This window comes from Protomyctophum bolini (assembly GCF_963924005.1).
Source record: "Protomyctophum bolini genome assembly, chromosome: 13".
Taxonomy (NCBI): Eukaryota; Metazoa; Chordata; class Actinopteri; order Myctophiformes; family Myctophidae; genus Protomyctophum; species Protomyctophum bolini.
Genome location: NC_137874.1, coordinates 31,522,898 through 31,543,180, shown reverse-complemented (window position 1 = coordinate 31,543,180; position 20,283 = coordinate 31,522,898). Strand labels below are relative to the sequence as shown.

The 20,283-nt window shown below is 42.7% G+C and overlaps 1 protein-coding gene across 3 annotated transcripts in view; it reads right to left on the bottom strand.

The window, feature by feature from the left end:
• Positions 1–20,249, bottom strand: part of slc7a1a (solute carrier family 7 member 1a) — a 36,097-nt gene extending 15,848 nt beyond the window's left edge. For 2 of the 3 annotated variants that reach the window (XM_080779747.1, XM_080779749.1), the window contains exons 1-7: positions 20,061–20,249; positions 8,427–8,703; positions 7,304–7,486; positions 6,689–6,847; positions 4,905–5,079; positions 4,649–4,782; positions 172–394 (exon numbers count right to left, since the gene is read on the bottom strand). In XM_080779747.1, the coding sequence (XP_080635873.1) occupies positions 172–394; positions 4,649–4,782; positions 4,905–5,079; positions 6,689–6,847; positions 7,304–7,486; positions 8,427–8,613 (1,061 nt within the window). In that variant the 5' untranslated portion in view covers positions 8,614–8,703; positions 20,061–20,249. Of the gene's footprint in view, positions 1–171; positions 395–4,648; positions 4,783–4,904; positions 5,080–6,688; positions 6,848–7,303; positions 7,487–8,426; positions 8,704–13,275; positions 13,395–20,060 lie in introns of those variants that run through there. The other variant, XM_080779748.1, reaches the window with a different exon arrangement.
• Positions 20,250–20,283: the final 34 nt, after the last annotated feature.

Genomic DNA, 20,283 nt, shown 5'->3' with positions numbered 1-20,283 from the left:
TATACTTTACTTTTTATAGTGAAATATTTTACTTAAATGTTAAGTCAACAGGGCTGAAACCTTTCCCAAACCCAAATATGGAGTCATACGCCAAAGATAATATGTCATATACGACTGACATCGACACGATTAGATGTTTAGTAGTGTACGCCAGTAGGTGCAAGTGCTTACCTGGTAGACAGTGCACAGAGGGAGCCTACAGCCACGGCGTATGTGGCCCCCTCCCAGCCTACATACTTGAAAGCTACAGGCAGAGGACTGTTGGCGTCCAGCAAGTAGTACGGCATCATCAGGGTCAGGGCGGCAGACACGCCGAAATAGGCCACGAAGCAGATGAGCAGAGACGACACTATGCCAATGGGGATGGCCCTCTGAGGGTTCTTTACTTCTTCACCTGGTGGGCGGGGCGGGGGTTTTGGGGGGTGTAAAGGAGGACATGGAGATCAGTGCACTTGCATAATGTCGCGGACACCCTGTATGTTCATAAGTGTTACAAAATAAATACAAAATATCCTGTGGTCATGCTGAGCACTATAATACATTTCTAACGGTAACTATATCGTTCACCAATATATTTGTTATAGTAGTGGTGTGAACTCTGACCTCCACTTGGCTAAATTTGTAAAACTAAATTTTTGTAGTTATAGTTATAGGTGTGAATGGGCATTTTCCAATGGATCTAATAGAGCGTCGCAGTCCCACCCCCTTTCATGACGACGCCAGGCCCAGGAAATAATTCCCAATGCAATTTTCCCAAAGACATTTAAAAAAGTATTTATTTAAAGACCTTTTTAAATTTAATTACAAAGAAGCAAAACAAGAAAAAAAGTGTTGTAACCTGCCGTTTTCTAATCTTCTTTCTAATTATTTATTCGGCCCGAAAAATTGTGTTTGTTGTCATGATTTCTCACAACTCGAGTTGGCTTTGTACGAGGCTTAAAAGGTCTTTAAATAAATATTTTTTGAAATGTCTATGAAGAAAATGAACGGGGAATCATTTCCTGGGCCCTGGTAGGGACTGCGAAGCTCTATTGTTACTATTTAGTAAAAACTCTTGATAATACTTTTCATTGGTTCAATATTTATAAAACCCACATGCAGACTTAAATACACCTGGCATTGCCAGAGTAATATCACTACGTAGATATTAGTGTGGAAGATTTATTTCCAAGATTCGTCTGGTTTCCAGGCTGAAATACTTCCACAACAACATAAAGATCAGTGGACTTGCATAAATACATAAACAGATTGTTTATGTAATTATGTTAGGGATATGCATCAATAAAAAATACATCAAAACTTTCAACATTGTCTTGGGAGAGTTGGATCAGGATGACAGAATGTTCTCTGCCTGGAGCTGTGCAGAGTTGCTGCTTTGACAAATCAAGTTGTGCACTGAGATCATCATATTCTTCCATTATAGTAATGTCGAGTAAACGCCAACATGTTTTGCAATTTATATTGCAATTGTGATATTTGTCAGGAAAAGCAATATGTCTTTGCTTTTAATCCTCAATCTCTGTGTGTTGTGTTGTGGGTGTTGGCAAAGGCCGACATGCGCGCACACACACACACACACACACACACACACAGTGACCTTACTTGCCCCCGATTTGGATACTTGGAATAAGTACATACAGTGCACTGTAACTGGAAGTTGACATTTCAAGCTGAGACCTGTATGTTATTAATTTTAGAGAATGCCAACAGCTTGCCTGCATTTCAGATCTGTTGTTACGACACTGTTTAAAAATTGGCTAGATTACAGGAATGCACGAATGCACTCAATGCAACAAGTAAAGACTTTTGTAACTGAGAGAACTGAAATAGTCTACTCAAGCCTTTTAGGCTTTGTAAACAAAAATGGCACATAGCAGTTCTAAGAAGAAATTATAAAAATTGTATACTTAAAAAAAACAATTTAAATAACTATTTTTGGACAACCAAATTACAATTATTATATGTAATAATTGTGACAGGCCTAATCAGAAGACAGGCCAGAATCAGAAGACTTTATTGCCATGACATGTAAACATTTGGTTTGGTGGGACAGCAGAGTGCAGTTACAACATTAGGACAAGTGCAAAACAGTGCAAAGAATAGTGAATAAAATAAAGTGCAGAGAGTTCAAGTCAAATCCGTTCCGTTCAAATAGTCTACGCAAACAGAATATCATGGGTTCATATCATGAGCACCCATTATGAGTATGCATCCAATTATCATGATTGCATATGACCATCCATTAAATGTGTTCACATGAACCTCTATTCTAAGAGTTCATGTGTATCTAATATATCATGAGTTCATGAGTGCTCAGTATCCATTCAGTCATGAGTTCACAACATAAGAATCCATTTCATCCTATGAATTTAATCATGCATTCACACCACAAGTCTCCATTTCATCTTCAGTATTTTTCTGACCATTTGTGTATATAATATAACGCAAGTAAATTTGTCTGAACCACCTAAGCCCTATTTAATACTTAAGTGGTATTATCGCATATAAATAATGAAAATGTGTGTGCCAAGTTGATCAGCTATTTTTGCTATTTTTAAACATTCTTCATCCCCCCAAAAAAATTATCTTGATTAAAATTGATTAGTGATCATATTTTTATAATCAATTAAATTGATTAATTCCATTACATGTTGCACACTTGCACGCCTACTCATAAGCCTAATGTCTCCCCTGAAGCAATGGGAAGATTCCTTATTTGTTTAAGGATGCACGATTGCACGTTTGGTTTCCCACATGGGAGACCTGGGTTCGAGTCCTGTGGGTGTTACATTGGTGCTGTGACCCGGATCAGGTTTCCTTGTGGGGGGAGGGGCAAGAGAGGGATGAACCCAACGCCATAGCCCTGCCCAAGATCAAAGGGGGCAGCTCATACACTCTCCTGTTGAAGGGGATTCCCCCTTGAATGAGTGGTAGATGCTTGGTTTTGTTCACAGGAGACCTGGTATCAAATCCTGGGTGTTACATTCCAGTATTCATTTTATCATTATGTTCATCGTGACTGTCCATTGTGATACGTAAAGTTACGTAAAGAGTAGCTGTTTCAGACAGCAAATTACTTTAAGGGTCAGCATGATCTAAAACATAACATGATGCATAGTGCACCAATACAGCAACAGTAAGTGTTGCTAGCCACATCTGTTTGTACTCGACGGCCTGACGAGATTCAAAGTCACACACATTGTTCCCATTTCATGGCAACCCTGGCTGTATTTCAGCAACCACGCAAAACTCTGCAAATAGATGCACTGAGATAACATGTTGTGCAATTTTTTACAACCGATTCAACAAGGAGCTTATTTTTCTTACTCTCCCAGTAGACTGAAACAGCCATTAATTCAGCAGCAGGCGATTATGCAATGTTCAGTTCAGCGCTCCTTGAGAACACAGAGGGCTTGTTCGGCAATGACAAATCACATAGCGATGACAACGTATGTCTATCTGTAGTAGCCTGGACTCGATTATATGCCCCTATGCATGATGACTGACAGCTACTTATGGGTGACAGCTATAGTGAACGGGGTTGTTAAAAACTCATAAGTGGGAGCTGAGAGAGAGAGAGAGAGAGAATAAGGAACTTCAGAAAAATAGAAAAACAAAATAAAAACGGGAGGGAGAGTTGTAGTTTTTCTGTGTCCCCTCCGATTGTGAACTGTACACGCACACGCACACGCACACGCACACACACACACACACACACACACACACACACACACACACACACACACACACACACACACACACACACACACACACACACACACACACACACACACACACACACACACACACACACACACACACACACACACACACACACACACACCAATGCAGCAGGCACTCGCAAACACATACATAGTGATGTGCAATGCCTTGGGGCTCCCTGAGTGTAAGCGAGACATGCCCACACAAGTCCCAGAACCTGCCCTGGGTTATAGGATCATTTCAGCCAATTGCAATGCAGGAAAAAGAGGGGTGGAAGGAAATGAGAGACAGGGGAGTGCCGTATGGCGGGAGAAAGGTACACAAAGAATTATAAACTCTCGCTCTTTCCCAACTGAAAGGCGTTTCAGCACGGAAAAAAACAGGGGAGCTACTTACCTCTCGAGTACCCCACAGTCCACACATCATCATTTACAGCTCGGATTTGCGTCACAGCCTGGCATTGTGCCAGGAGCAGATTTAGGCCAAACACACTAAACGGCACCATTTGTTTCCCTTCAGCCCTGCCCTACTTATGTAATGATCCTAGAGGTTCAGACAATCTCCAGGAAGAAATTCCCCCCCACACAGCTCCAATTACAAGAATGGGGGATACAGGAAGTAGAGGCAATCTTTTTCTTTCTAACCCCTTTGTCGTACAATGGTGTTGCATGCTGAAAATAGATGATCTATAGCTAGATGATCTCACAGCGATGCAAGCTTGTAGAGCTGCCATTTTCAGCATGCAACAGCACCATACGACGGAGCAACACTTAATGGGTGCATAGCACTATAACTCTATCCCCAAACCCTAACCCTAACCCTGACCCTAACCGCACGCGGAATCCACGGGTGAGTCTTTCTTAACCGGCCACGTAGTTGGACTAATGCGTGGCCCCCCCTAAACGTAATCATCAATCACACTGACCTGTGGTGGCAATGCAGTCAAATCCGACGAAGGCGTAGAAACAGGTGGCCGCGCCTGATAGGACACCGGTGAAGCCAAACGGCATGAACCCGCCCACTCCCAACCTCTCCTGGGATGGCAGGGGCTCTGTTGTACTGACACAACAGAGTAGAGGGGTTGGGTCAATTGACAAATAAAATAAAAAAGATTAACATGCTGTCAAAGATTTGGACTTTTTGTTTTGAAATGTGATATGAGAAATACATCTTGAGCTCACTTTAAGCTGGAGTTGGTGACGTTGGCAAACAATATCTCATCAGGGTCGATTTGCCAGTTTTTCATTGTGCCTTTCACAAGGCCGGAGATCACCATGAACAAAAGGACCAGGATGTTGATACATGTGAACACCTTGTTCACCATAGCTGATTCCTTTACTCCAAACGCCAGCAGACCTGAGACAGTGAGATGGGGGAAGGAGAGAGGAGAGGAGATGAGACGTGAGTTACAATACCGTCACATGGTGTGAAAGTGATTTGTGCGTGTGGCTGTGATTCATGTGTGTTACTGTGATTGGTGCACACGCATGCATGAGCAGAGCATCACACCACCCCCTGCAGTGGGGAGGAAGACCCAGGAGGTGATAATGAAAGAGAAAGTTTAATTCAATTTGCAAAATGTGTGTGTGTGTGTGTGTGTGTGTGTGTGTGTGTGTGTGTGTGTGTGTGTGTGTGTGTGTGTGTGCATGTGCGTGCGTGTGCATGTGCGTGCGTGTGCGTGTGAGCGCGCGTGTGTGTGTGTGTGTGTGTGGACTGCGTGGCATTGGTTCGACCTCCCGTTAGTTCGACCATTACTAACACTAACCTAAACATAACCGTAAGCACGGGAGCAGCGCATGTTCACCAACCTTAATGCAGGGTCGAACTAATGGCCCCTACACACTGCAGGAGTGTTAATGTTGTCGGCGAGTCATCAGATCGTTATGAATTTCACACTACAAGAGTCTTTTTTTTATCGGCTGTCATATTATCTTTGTGGCTTTCACACTAAACGATTGATCGCCGACTAGGGATCACACACTGCAAGAGTTCACGAGTTCACAAGATGCAATCCAGTCCCGATACATATACTTTCTCTTTCTCTCTCTCTCTCTCTGCGTGCACGCCACACACAGGAATAGCCAGGCTACACAGGGCGAAATGTTTGTGATAGCGTATAGCCTACGTGCGCTATAGCGAGACAGGACGTTAAATCTTGATTTTCATTTAACTTTCATTTAATGTCTCTCTCTCACACACACACACACACACACACACACACAGCGCACAAGGTCCAAAAGTTTGCTCTGCACTGTTGATTCCTGTTTTATAGACTATTTAACAGCAACATTGCGCTAATATAGCTAACAATATGTACGACACAGCGATTTACCCAAGGAATAAAGGCAGATAGACAGACAGTGAGCACAGCTGTCCTGTGCTCTCATTGGCTGTAATATGGCATTCTCGGGACGTGGACGCAAGTTCGCAACCCAGTTCATACTGTACAATGTCCAGTCAGCGAGAGAGACATGCATCAAACCTGCTAGATATTCAGAAACGGTCGGGAAGGTGAGCACGGAAGGCGAGTGCTTTTATCAGCACTATATCTTCTCGCAGAGCCTTTCACACACAGCGAGCAAAACCTCGGCGATCAAAGCCCGATCTTGCAGAGCACCAAAAATGGTCCCCAACAGCATAATCTGAGCAAATATCAGGCAGTCGAACCACAGGGCAGCCCCCTGTGTGTGTATGTGTGTGTGTGTGTGTGTGTGTGTGTGTGTGTGCGTGCGTGCTCATGCACGTACATTTGTGCGGAATGCATGCATGTGCATGCGTGAGCTGACTGGCCAAACCAACATGTCACTGTGCAAGAGCGTGAGAGAGAGAGAGAAAGAGAGAGAGAGAGAGAGAGAGAGAGAGAGAGAGAGAGAAGAGAGAGAGAGAGAGAGAGAGAGTGAGAGAGAGAGTGTTAGAGAGAGAGAGAGAGAGAGAGAGAGAGAGAGAGAGAGATTCTTCTTCCTACCAGTGAGTGTGAATATGATGAGGACAGCGAACATGTCAGGATATTCTGCCAAAACACCGGGGGCCTTCATAGCCATGTACTGTCTGCAGAAAGTCTCTATGTGCTTTCCTATCAACTCGTCAAATGTAGCACTCCATGCTCGGGCCACGCTGGAGGTGCCTGGGATGGATGGATAGACAGACAGACAAAGAAAGAGATATGCAGGGTTCGAGGTGGGTTATGCATAATCTATACATTGCATTGTGTCGCACACCGACAATAGCCGATCTACAAGTTCACAATGCATTTCCATTATGGTATCTATATTACGCTTTGTATTGCATATTCTGTCCCTATATGGTAAGCAGTGAGCTCTGGTTTTCATCCAGTGGAATATGAAATGTTCTGACAGGGTCACAAACAAATCATTTAATAGAAAAGGAATATATATATATATATAGGCCTATATAAAACAACAAAATGAGTGTCAGACCTTTTTAAGAGTGCATGCGTGTCTAAATAAATCTGCGTATGTAAAACATTTGTGACAAAAATGTAATAATAATAATAATGATAATTATAATCATTATATTATAATAAAGATAAGCGCCTAGCCATGCATCTGTTCATCGTTACCAATGATGTAGGAGAGGATGAGGTTCCATCCGGTGATGAAGGCCCACAGTTCTCCTACAGTCACATAAGAGTACAGGTAGGCTGAGCCGGTTTTGGGGACGCGAGCGCCGAACTCGGCGTAGCACAGACCGGCTAGCACTGAGGCTAGGGCTGCGATCAGGAAGGACAGAACAATGGCAGGACCTGGAAGATGACCGAGATCATGTCATGAGAGAGAACCACATTTTCAGAGCATGTTTCAAGCACGCGGCTTCAAAGTGTTTGTGCAGCACATGTCCCAGTTTCTAGACAGACCCCTACCGATCCAAAAGCCAAGACTCAGCATTAGTCTTTATATTTTGCTGAGAGAATGACACAGTTAGATTACACATTCTAGACATTCACACCATTCCTTGCGATTTCCGACATCTGAAAAAAGCCACACATTTTTCCTCCACCCAATTAATTTCTCTCGATGAACAAAATTACTGCAACCGTTAAGTAGGCATTCAGTAAAAACTCTGGCTTGTCTAGCTATACCAGGAATGTAGTCAAGTCTAGACTAGTCTGCTAACTCTGCTTCATGCCTTGGAATAACTGTACTGATTGATTGATTTCTTTAACCTTATGGGATTTTGCGTTGCACGTGTACAGGTAACTTAATCAGTAGCATCAAAGACAGACAATTAAATGAAAGCCTAATTTACACCTCGCTGTACAATGATGATACTCTGCAAAAAAATAAAAACGTTATCAAGCAACAAATGCAACACAATATTTGGCATGAGACTGCTGTGAAATGTAACTTGTAAGGAAGACAAAACACCATCTGGTGTTGTGATGGATTGGAGTTCATCTGTGGTGCACATTGGCATGTGAATTTCACAGTCAGTCCACATTGAGGTACATGGTTGCCATCGCAGTGGTTAACCACTTAAACCCTACATACTTCTTTGACCGGGGTCCCTCGCCAAATCTCTTCGCGAACAATAGCCAATCTACAAGCATTATGACATGCTTGTAGCTCTGCTATTTTTGCGGAATAATTCGCCAATTTTCACGGAATGCTCGACAATAATGACATGCCCAGAATACGAGAAACAAAGGTTCATGCGGTCAAGGGGATAAATCAAGTAACTCCTACCCGAGTTCTCTCGTGCGACGGCGCCAGCCAACACATAGACGCCAGCTCCCAGCGTGCTGCCCACCCCCAGTGCCACCAGGTCGAAGGTGTTGAGGCATCTGGACAGGCGAGATTCCTCACTGTTACAGTTCACCACCTTCACCCTCAGCAGCTGCTTGCCAAAACCCAGCAGCTTCTCCAGGGCCATGGATGGAGCCCACTCTGGCCACCAGCAGGAGGGGCGGGGGTCAATTTGGAAGGGGAGGGGTTAGAGGTCACGTGGCTAGGTCACACACACCTAATTGGGGGTGAAAATAGAGATGAAGAGAATATATGGGAGAATTTACCTTGAAAAAAACAATGAAACAATAGACAAGCACATTTTAGACAGTATGGGAATAGAAAAAGGATTTATTTCCATAAAGATGCAATAGTCTGTAACACTCACTCTGCAAGCTCTTTTAGACTGAGGCTTGGCGTGAGTTTGTGTGTGGATATACTGTCAGGTTATGAGCAGGCAGTGGACACATCTGTAAACACTCATGCATATTTATACTCCATCATACGACAGTGTCACATGCCGGAAATAGGAGCCGTATCGTACGACAAAGTAGTCTTTAAAGATTGGGTAAGATGTTCGGTCATAGCTGCCTTGTTTTAAACACTGTTTCAGGAAGTATTGCATAATGCAGCCCAAATCCACTACTGTTACCCAGAAGAACTGTCAGGGCATGCAGGCGCAATCCATCTCACTGCAGTGGACCTGCAGGGCAGGGCAGGCAGGAATCAAGTTTCATAACACAAGGCAATCCCCAGGGGAAAGTCAGAGGAAACCTAAGTGTCCTTTAGTGGACCACACAACACAAGGATGGACAAGGACAGCTAATTATGATGACAGACAACCAAACATGACATTGGCCTTGGCTTAATGTAAACTGCAGATTACAAAGAATTCAAATGAAATGCTAACCCACTCCTTCCTTGACCTCACCCTAACAAAGTCCCCTCACCCATCCCTAAGCCATTTTTTGGTTGAAATAACTGCACATACGATTTTACTGTGCATTTCCATTTTTATGAAAATGATGTACAATATTGATGTATATTCTGCCAACAATGACATTAATTTATGTGCTGTATGTATTACTTAATTAACACAATGAAACAAGGAAAGCTAGCCTTGTGCACCCAAACATACAAAATCCAAGATGTTTTTTTACTTTCTTAACCTTCTGGTTTTCTGTCTACACTGACTGATGTCCTTGTTCTAGCTTTAACTTTGTTTGGCTTAACATGATATGAGCAGAACTGCTGGTGTTTTGTCACATTTCTCAGAATCAGAATCTGTTCAATGGCCAAATACCAAGCCCCGGCCACAGAGACGGAGCATTGAAGCCAAATGGGCATGCTGGCCGATCGTAGGCAATGCAGCTCGAGCCGAACTGGCCCTAAAACGTGAACGCGCGTCGTTCGTACCGCCGCTGTCGAGTCGTGACTCGCACGCACACACACACACACACACACGCACAGACAACTTGCGGTGCTCGTTCCTGCTTTTGGCCCGGCGTGTTCATGAATTCTATGAGCCCACCACTTTTCCAACGGGAAGAAGGGGTGAAAAGGGAGTATTATGCGCTCCATGCAAGTGGATGGGAGGGAAATTCCGGTGCCGTCTCTAATATTTATAACTATGCCAAGTACATACAAGGATTTTGAAATGGTGCATGCCGTCAGCCACAAAAACATTGTTTGAAAACACAAGAGAAAATGTATGAACTAGTAAGGGTAAAATATTAACAAAGTAGATAATAAAAAATAATAATGTAGATATGAGTCAGACCAAGTGTGAGAAAAGTAGATATTATGTATACTTGGCATGATACATACAGTGCAAATAGCAGAAGAAGAAGAAGAAGAAGTGATGTGTCACTGTGAATACTCCAATGTCACAGTCCAAATGCCATGGTAATTTAGCTAGTAGTTTGCGAAATATCTTGTTTGAGACCAAAGGGCTGGGCAGGCCGACAGACCAGCATTGCCATTGCCAATATTCACAAGACTTGTACATAGACATATGCACACTAAGTGTGATGTGAATATTTCTCCCCCTACCGGCATAGGTTTGTCTCTAGCACAGTGGCAGTAGGTTTGTTTCCAACTTTACCATGGACAGACACACATGCACAAAATCATGGCATACGTCTTCATCATACATAAAGCATCAGTACTCTAGAGGTATACTGTAAGTAACAACATTTCTGCCATATGTGGAGGATCCCAATTATGGCAGAGACAGCACAATCATTTTTGCATCCTTTTTGGGCATTCCAAATAGTTGAAACCCTCGGCTATATATATATACATATATATATATTAGGCTAGGGTCAAAGGTGCATGCAATCTCTAATACAGACACTTCTCTCTGGACTCTTCTTCATCAACCACAACAACATCTGGTGTATTAGATATCACTCGCACGCACACACACACACACACACACACACACACACACACACACACACACACACACACACACACACACACACACACACACACACACACACACACACACACACACACACATCACAAAGGGGAGAGGAAAGCACAGTTTGGATGCATATTCTCTCCTCTGAAACACAGCTGTAAGGAGGAATCCCTCAGTGGATTGTGCAGGGGTTTCTCTGGGTCAGTATTCTAACCAGTGTCAGACACACATTCCCCATTGATGAGCTCACATACTGTGGAGGACTCATGTTCATCCCCTGCAATAAGGACCAGCAGGATATTAGGACAGAGAGAGATGATGGATGATGAATGGAACCAGAGAGCGACGGAAAAATAAAGGCAGGGGGGTCGGGGGGGTTATAAACACTGTCCACTGCATGCACTAGCATTAACTGCCAATGAGAACATAAAACCTATGACATGACATTTAATGTCAGCCTGACACCTTTCTGTGCTCTTGGATAATGATGGAACAGAACAGGACAGAACAGAGTAGAGATCATGCCATGCCTCACCTACGTGCTTCTGTGGAAAGCACCATGGGGATAGCTAACATATGGGCGATGACCTTTTAACGGTTTAATTTCCCCACCCCCTCCTTGTGGAAACGTTAATGCTATCAGGTTATCTCTGTGGCACAACTCTGATTGCACGCACACACACACACACACACACACACACACACACACACGACAAATTCCTGGTTCATAATTGTCAACATTAGATACAATTCACTGTACTGCATATGGTATACAATATCAATCTTAAATTAAATAGCATACTGGCTTTCAAAAGGGTGAACTTTAAAGTCTTGTAGAATGCTTTTCCTGACCGTGTCAAAATGAATTAATGAATTCATTCAAACCTTTATTTATTCTCGAAAGGCATTGAGGTCACCCTCATTTGCAGTGTTGTCGAGATACACATAATACAACATTTCAACAGAACAGAACAGCAACATTTCCTCATCGCGTGACGTAGCACATATGTTTAAAAACAGTTGCAGATACTTGGGGGCAAGTCTGCAATCAAATATTTAAATTGACCCTATGTTATGGGAGAACAGATCTTTAGCTGTAGGTCATTCCACGTGGTTGGGGCACTAAAACAAAAGGCTGTTTTCCCCAACTATGTGTTTACATTTGGGACCTTTAGTGTGAGCCAGTGACTGGAGTGTGTCCTATATGTTACCGGATTCCAATCCAGCAGAGCTTTAATATAAAACGGTAAAGTTCCATCAATTGCTTTAAAAATAAACAGATACCAATGTTTACTTCGCCTGTCGGCCAAGGAGGGCCAACCCACTCTGTCATATAGGATGCAGTGATGAGTTCTGTAAGGTTCACCAGATAATAAATCGCAAAGCAGAATGATAAACTGCATCTCCATAGTCCAACAAAGAAAGACTGTTTCAGAAAGCTGTTCCGGTAAAAAAAAGCCAATTGTTTGCCTTAGTTTACATTTACAGACTAAGATTATCCACAGTTAAGTATATGGTATTTAAATGTAAATGTGTCATCAAGCCATATTCCAAGGTACTTGTATTCAGCAACGTATTCAGCAACGAATGGCAATGTTTAAAAATGTAGGTTGAGATGTACTTCTAAAATATATAAATATACATGTTTTAAGTAATCAGGGAAAACCTCTGGTAATGGGTTTTAGACTAGTCTAAATTAGACTGGTATGGTCCTCTCTATCTCACCTGCACGTCAACCACAGCGTCTAGGTTGCTCCGACATGACCTCCACGATGCATAAAGCAATCTACTGTAGTTCTGTTCTACTCAAAGCATGAGCAAGCTTCCTTTAGACACAATCCCTTGGTGAGCAGTTCCAAGGAGCATGCACGTCCAACACTAAAGAACACATGGAAAAGGAACATAAAGTCCACATGCTGTTTAACACCCATAAGCAATGAGTTTTAGCGTGACATTTCGTCGAGCTACATGCTCTCTGATGTTTCGAGTCGCATGGTCTTCTTTAGTCTCATGAAGGGCATATGTGGATCATAATGCTGCGCTTTGGTGACATTAAAACTTTGCTAATGGGAGCTAACACATATGAACCACATGACCCTTGCATGACACTTTCTCTCTACAAGTTAATGTTATGCAATGCCATAGTGGGACCACCAGACTGTCCCTGCAGATAGGCATATGATGAACATGAACTTGGATCATATGACAAAATACTTTTTTTTATCTGACTAATTTGCTTGAAAAACCTGTTGAAACTTGTGCACTATAACTTTCATCTCAGTCAATGCCAATACCCATGCACCCGCCCCAGAGCAACTGCACAAGTAATGCCTGTTCTTACATGGAGAAACACTGTATGTACAGCAAAAGCAAAGGCATACTTACTCAATAAAACATCCACTCACAAGTTTCCCCTTGCTGAATGTGATCAGGAAGGCTTAGCGAGATATAGGGGATTTATACACCGTAGTGCAAACTCTTCCTCTCGCCAATGTGTGAAGTGCATCCTGTTTGACGACCAGAGCTCTGAAATAGAACCTGGAGGAATCACATGGCTTGGCTTGGCTATTCCAAGAAGCTTCTCTCGGCTACTGCAGGGCACTCAAGAGTAGACACACATGCATAGAAGGGTGCTGGGCAGGACACACTCGCACGCACATGTGTATGTATACATACAGACAGACAGACAGACAGACAGACAGACAGACGTAATTACATGGATGATCAGGCATAGTTGCAGACATAATACACATGCACGGGGGCAAACACATACACACACACACCTACAGAGTGGTTCTTATCTATCCTTCCCCAAACTCACATTCTATACAGTCGTCGCACACATCCACAACAAACATCCACAGTCCGACACACCATTTTAGTAACAAAAACATTTGTGTTATTTGCATCAATGACAGCAAGTTAGTACACAAATAATCAACATTGTGCTCTCACACACACACACACACACACACACACACACACACACACACACACACACACACACACACACACACACACACACAGCTAAAAGTTATACATATATTTTTTAATTGTTTTAGAGACGACTGAACTGAATTGAGTTGAATGCCTTCATTGTCATCATACAGTGACATTTAAAAATGAAGAGAAAGGCAGGGAGCAGAAAAGACATGCTGCCAAGTTGGAAAAGGAGGGGCAGAATGAAAAAGGGTGGGTGTGTTCCCCAGGGAACCAATCACAGCACACGATGAGTGGAAGACGTTTGAAGAGACTCTTATGTTGAAATATGAAGGTCAATCAGAGAATAAGATACTTTATTTTAGTTTGTATTTATCCAAGTTTACAATTAAAAAACTGTGCCTTGAAGATGATTATGCTAAACATTTTATATTTTAATTAAAAATATATTCTGGATAGAATTGAATCATCTCATCTTAAAGCAGATATTGGGGGGGGGGGTTATGCATGCATGCACGTAATGTTATTGCTACTGCGTTGAACCTGTCATTCTGATTCCACTGAATGGAAAATATATGCATTGCCCACACGTGTATCTGTATGTTTAGTTATTTTTATTCACATGCATGTAACTGTTTACAAACAGCCAAAACAGCTCAGTGAAGCCAGCCAAAACTCAAGAAATTTGGTATCTTGTTTAAATGTATTGCGTTACAAAGAGAAGGCGTTGGAGCTCAAGTGCCTGGACATCCACTTAACCACATGCACCTTACAGTAGCGGATCTACAGCTCACAATGTTTTGCTACACGAGGCATTGTGAGCTTGTAGATTGGCTATTTTGTTGGTGTAGCAGGAAAAAGGGAGGGGCCTAGTAGGCCTGGTAGACCTGGGGACACCAGTCAATGAGGCAATTAAGTAAAATAAGAACAATTTCTTGAACAATGAGTGTGTAGGCTTACAGACACCCAAACTAAATATCGGCTAGATTCAATTCAACTTCCGTAAACAAAACAATGCCATGACACTGTTATCATCATCACCGTAATAAGCCTCCATGAGACAGTTGAGTAGACACTAATCTATTTACTACAAACAGTCACTTCCTTAGTAGCTCAAATTGTACCAACCACAAATCAGACAGAACCAACAGGCCAAAGGTCACAATGACCCCTGGCACAGTCAAAGGAAATTATGTCCTGCTGCCTATGCTCGTGTCCATTGAAGGGCATCCCTGGATACAAGGTTCAGGATCCTAACAAAACACAGTCAGCTGTAGTTTCTTTACATACAAGGTTCAGGATCCTAACACAGTCAGCTGTAGTTTCTTTATCCCTGGCATACAATGTTCAGGATCCTAACACAGTCAGCTGTAGTTTCTTTATCCCTGGCATACAATGTTCAGGATCCTAACACAGTCAGCTGTAGTTTCTTTCGAGGAATCTAGAGAAATGAAAGCCCTAACACACTGCCAAAGCATCTCTTTGAACCTGGAATGTTTCCACATGGACCGTCCAATGTATACATCATGGGCTCCATGTCATGTGTATACAATAATACAGACTCCTACATCCCTAGATTCCCTACATCACTAGTTCTGTGACCAGCTGTCAGGAAAGCACTTGAATTTATAATGGCAGTGACCCACTTTCAGGACAGCTAAACTTAGGCCTGCTAGAAATACATAGGAGCCTGCATTAATTACGTGCTAAGACTGACTGCACTGTTCCTTAAGATACATCAAGAAGATGCACACATTATAATTATTGCTGCCGTTTACTGGCATTAGTTTTGCAACCAGATAATTCTCCAAAATTGTTTTAAAAATAGTTTTTTTTATTATTTAAAATAAAAATAAATTAAACTATTGTCACAATATGTCACATGAAACTTTTGTATTGTTGTACTCATGTAATCATGAAACAGAGTAATCTTTGATACCGCCCCTGGTCACCAGGTGGGGCTGGGAATAAATATGTCAACACCTTTGTTATTCTGATATATACTGAATAAAAGATGCCATTTCCTGTCCTTTGAATGAACCTGAAGAAGACTGCAAGGTTGAAACATTGTTTTGCTGCTGTTTCAGTCAGATAACTCCCGCATAGATTTAACTTTATTTATTTTAATTTAATGTATTAATTAATTATTTTACATTTTTCTTCCTGCTCGGCACAATTAAACACCATTAAACATTAAGAGCAGGGAGATAGATATACAATAACAACCCCCCATGGGGAACAAACAAATAGCAGAGCCCACTGGTGGCGCTGGGAAGGCGCATACTAACATGGACAAATAACAGCTGGGGGATGACAGCAGGAAGAACTGAGGTGAGCTTAAATAACCCGGCAATTGGTCAGCTGACTGCTACATCATCTTATGACGTATGAATCGTGTGTAGTACCATTGTAATGCACATGTATGTGCAATACACATACTGACATACATACAGAGTGTCTTCAGTCTCTTCCATTTAGGTGTTATTTTCAGAGAGTACAGTGAGATCTGACATCAGTTAAAAGACAGAAAGCCTTTTTATTCCAAATTACAGCAGATTTTAGATCAGCTATGCTCTTCTTCAAAAAGGAATAACAAAATCTCAGACTGACAGTAAGAACTAATGATTATTGTGAGGCTATTCCTGGAGGTATGCAACACGTACCTCCCATTTTCTCTTGTGTCTATGAAGTCAATGACCACATTAGTTAGGGCAGGGGTTTTCAACCGATTATGAACCAGGGACCACCACGCGGACTAATAATCAACCTGGGGACCACCACCCTGACCTGGGGACCACTGTTGAGTTGGGTGAGGGGATATTCAAATTAATATCAAATTTGTTAATTTGAGGTGAATTAAATCAAGCCCTTAACAGTCCGGAGCTATTCCTTTCCCATGGTTGCCCTTACTCTGTTCTCTTAACCTTCCATATTAAACTCATACATAGCAGACACATGCGTTGCATGATTATATGGGCAAATTTGACATTTCCTAATAGACTCAACCAGTCAATCCGGTTAACTTTTCCCTTGAAATTCAAACTCCCTTTCTGTGGAAGTTCTTGACATACGACTTCCCAGTAACTGACATTGATGTCATCATACATCACCAGGTCACTTCCCAACTAGTGGTCGATAAAAAACATACTAAATGCATGGCCAGGGACCACATGCAATACCTTCACGGACTACCAGCAGTCCACGGACCACCAGTTGAAAACCTCTGAGTTAGGGCATTGAGTTTAGATACAGTACGGTCATAGTTGGGTGTTTCTCTGGGCAAATGTTTACTCTTCCAAATGTTTTGTCAGGGCAACATTGCGGATATTCTTTGATGCATTTTGTGCCCCAATGTGTGTTTGTAGGGGTGTAGCCTCGGAAACCCAGACAGTAGGGGTGTTCCATGTTTATCGCCAACACCGACTTCAAACCAAAAGGTACAAAACAGGACATTGTTGTCCAAAATAACACTTCCCTTAACCCTGACAACCTTTACAACTCTCTGCTTATTCCTTCAAGCACGTGCGTGGCTGCGTGCGTGTGCGCCCGGCCCGCGCACACGCACGCACACACACTTCAGCTCCAAAATGGGTTGAAATTGGCCTTTGTAGAAGGACAAAGTGCCTGTTGGTCCTGATTAATACATGTTGTGCAAATTGTTTGCTTGATCATTTATAACGGTGCTCAAAACATCACAATGTTATTACTTGCGCAAGCAGAGCGAGCAAGTACTAGTTTCGCCCAGGGCCCGTATGCACCGCCCCAGCACTTTTGATGCGTATGCACCGTCCCAGCACTTTTGATGCGTATGCACCGTCCCAGCAAATTACGTAATGAATACTTGTGCCTGATACGGCAGTGGTGCCAGATTACATACATGTATACATAGGAGCATTACCTTCCAATCCTCCCGACACTAAAACATATCGTCATTACGTCACCACTATCGAAAACCATTGGTTTTATCAGGCACAACAAGTCATTACGTCATTTGCTGGGACGGTGCATATGCATCAAAAGTGCTGGGACGGTGCATATGCATCAAAAGTGGCGGAACGGTGCATACGCATCAAAAGTGCTGGGACGGTGCATACGGCGCAAAGTAACCACAGTATACCGCTAATCAACTTACAAATTACATATACATATACATAGAGGCAGTTCCTTTAATCCACCCGGCACTGATATAACTAGCTGGTATAACTAGCTCTCAATGATGACGTAATAAAGATGTGGATTAAAGGACCCAATGCCAGAGTGTAATTAGCTTTCGATGGTGACGTAATGACGATATGTTTTAGTGTTGGGAGGATTAAAGGTAATGCTCCTATGTATACATGTATGTAATCTGGCACCACTGCCGTATCAGGCACAAGTAGTCATTACGTTACATGTATAAAAGGTAGAAAATAGTTAAACCTAATAATTCAACATTTCAAACGTTCCTTCACAGAGAAACTGAGATTTGACAGTTTGTAGCGGTCGAAAGTACTTGCGCGCTCTGTAACCGTCAGCCCTACACCGCCTTCTCTTTAAATCAGTGTTTCTCAACCGGTTTGGGCCGAAATACTAGCCTGGCCTGGATTCAATGACGCTTCCCATAGAGTATTAAAAGGGTAGAGACTGATCTGGCGCGAAGCTCCCCCCCCCTCCGCTATTCATGTCAGTGGAAATTGCTCAGTGGCGTTTTGAAGCACCCGGAAGGACCGTCTACTTCCGCCTTTTTTCGCCGATTCAGCATTTGGTGCCCAAATGCGGAAGTGTAGCTGGGCTTTAACATTGAGCGGGAAAGAAAGGTCAGTGAACACTTGCTATGAGTCTGGCCTATGCGGGGAGGAAGCGTCAGTGAATACTTGTTATGAGTCTGGCCTATGCGGGGAGGAAGCGTCAGTGAATCCTCACTGTGAGTCTGGTCTATGCGGGGAGGAAGCGTCAGGCCAGACTCATTGTGAGGATTCACTATGCAGGGAGGAAGCGTCAGTGAATCTTCACTATGAGTTTGGCCCCGGCCCGCCAGGCTACCGAAATACAGGGTCATGAGATTCTCAGACGGATTTTCTTCTCTCTTTCTTTAGGAATACGTGAGGTCAGATGTAGAGTTGTTGCTGGCCAATATTGATGACATCAGAGATCTCCATATACAGGGATCTCCATCCCTGATATGTCACAAGGCATGGTCATGCCTGGGGTGACCAACCAACCAAACAACTGACTGACGAGTTATGCACAATTTCATAGTAAATGCGACCAGCAGTCGCAATAACATCACTGCCATTATTACTGTAGGCTACTTTTGCATATGTGAAATGAAACATTTTAAGTTCAGCCCTAAAAGCCCTCTTCCAAGCGAATTGGAAAACAATTAAACTCATCTGAAACCCTAATTTAATTGACCAAGGCTTCAAGAGCCTATAATAATATGTGAATTTATGATAACACTGTGTCAACATAAGCTTAAATATGTGATAACACTGCACCCCTGTAATGTTTACAAACTCCTTACTGTGAGGTCCACAACTTGGTCATTCATGTTCTAAACCTTTTGACCCCAGAATAGGAAGTCCAAGCACGGGGGGTGGGAGTGGTGTTCCTATTCTGTGACAGCCCATTGACTATTCTAAAGGTGCATGCGCTTGAAATTCCAATAAAAAGGCCACATCGTATTTCCTTATTTTATATTGGTATACCGTATAACTATATTTCTACCAGATAAAATATCTCTAGATGGAGAAATGCCTTTTAAGTTTCATGTGAACCAATGACGTTTATGTTGAAAGGCTGATATTAGGCGCATACAGACAGTTGCTGGGCTGCGGTGCAAACTATATTCAGTTTCCTTAGTTTTCTTGTATATTCTGAACATATTTGCGATAAAAATTATAAATGTACAATGACATAGCCCCGCGTAATACCCTACGTGTACAATTTACATTCGGGACGGAGGCTGACAGGGTAGTAGCTAAAATGGGAGTTCTGTCCGTCTCTACAGCGAGAAGCATGTGGTTCACAATGTGAGCGCTCACACAAGCGGAAGGCTAAAACGTTTCTCCAAAGCGCAATTTACGCACATGTCTCAAGAAGGTGCGTTGTTAAAACATTATGGCGACAGGACAGTTTGTAGCCTATAGAATGTTCGTACGGTAGATTGCATGTATAAATGTGCAGTTAATTTTCAGGAAATGTAAACAGTAGCTTATAGTTGCAGACAGTAGTAAGTAAGTAAAGCCTACCTTGTGAAGCTTGTGTGGGCGCATGAAGCCGAGATCCTCCTGGATAATAAAGTGCCCCACACTCAGGGAAGCAGAGTTGACTAATGAAAACGTTAATATCGCTTACTTAAGTTGTGAGCTGTAAGAAGCCACATCGGGCAATGTGTCTTTCTTTAAACGTGTGGCTGCATTTAGGTGCCCCTGCCCCGATAGGCGAGTAGGCTAGTTGCTCTTTTGCGCGTTT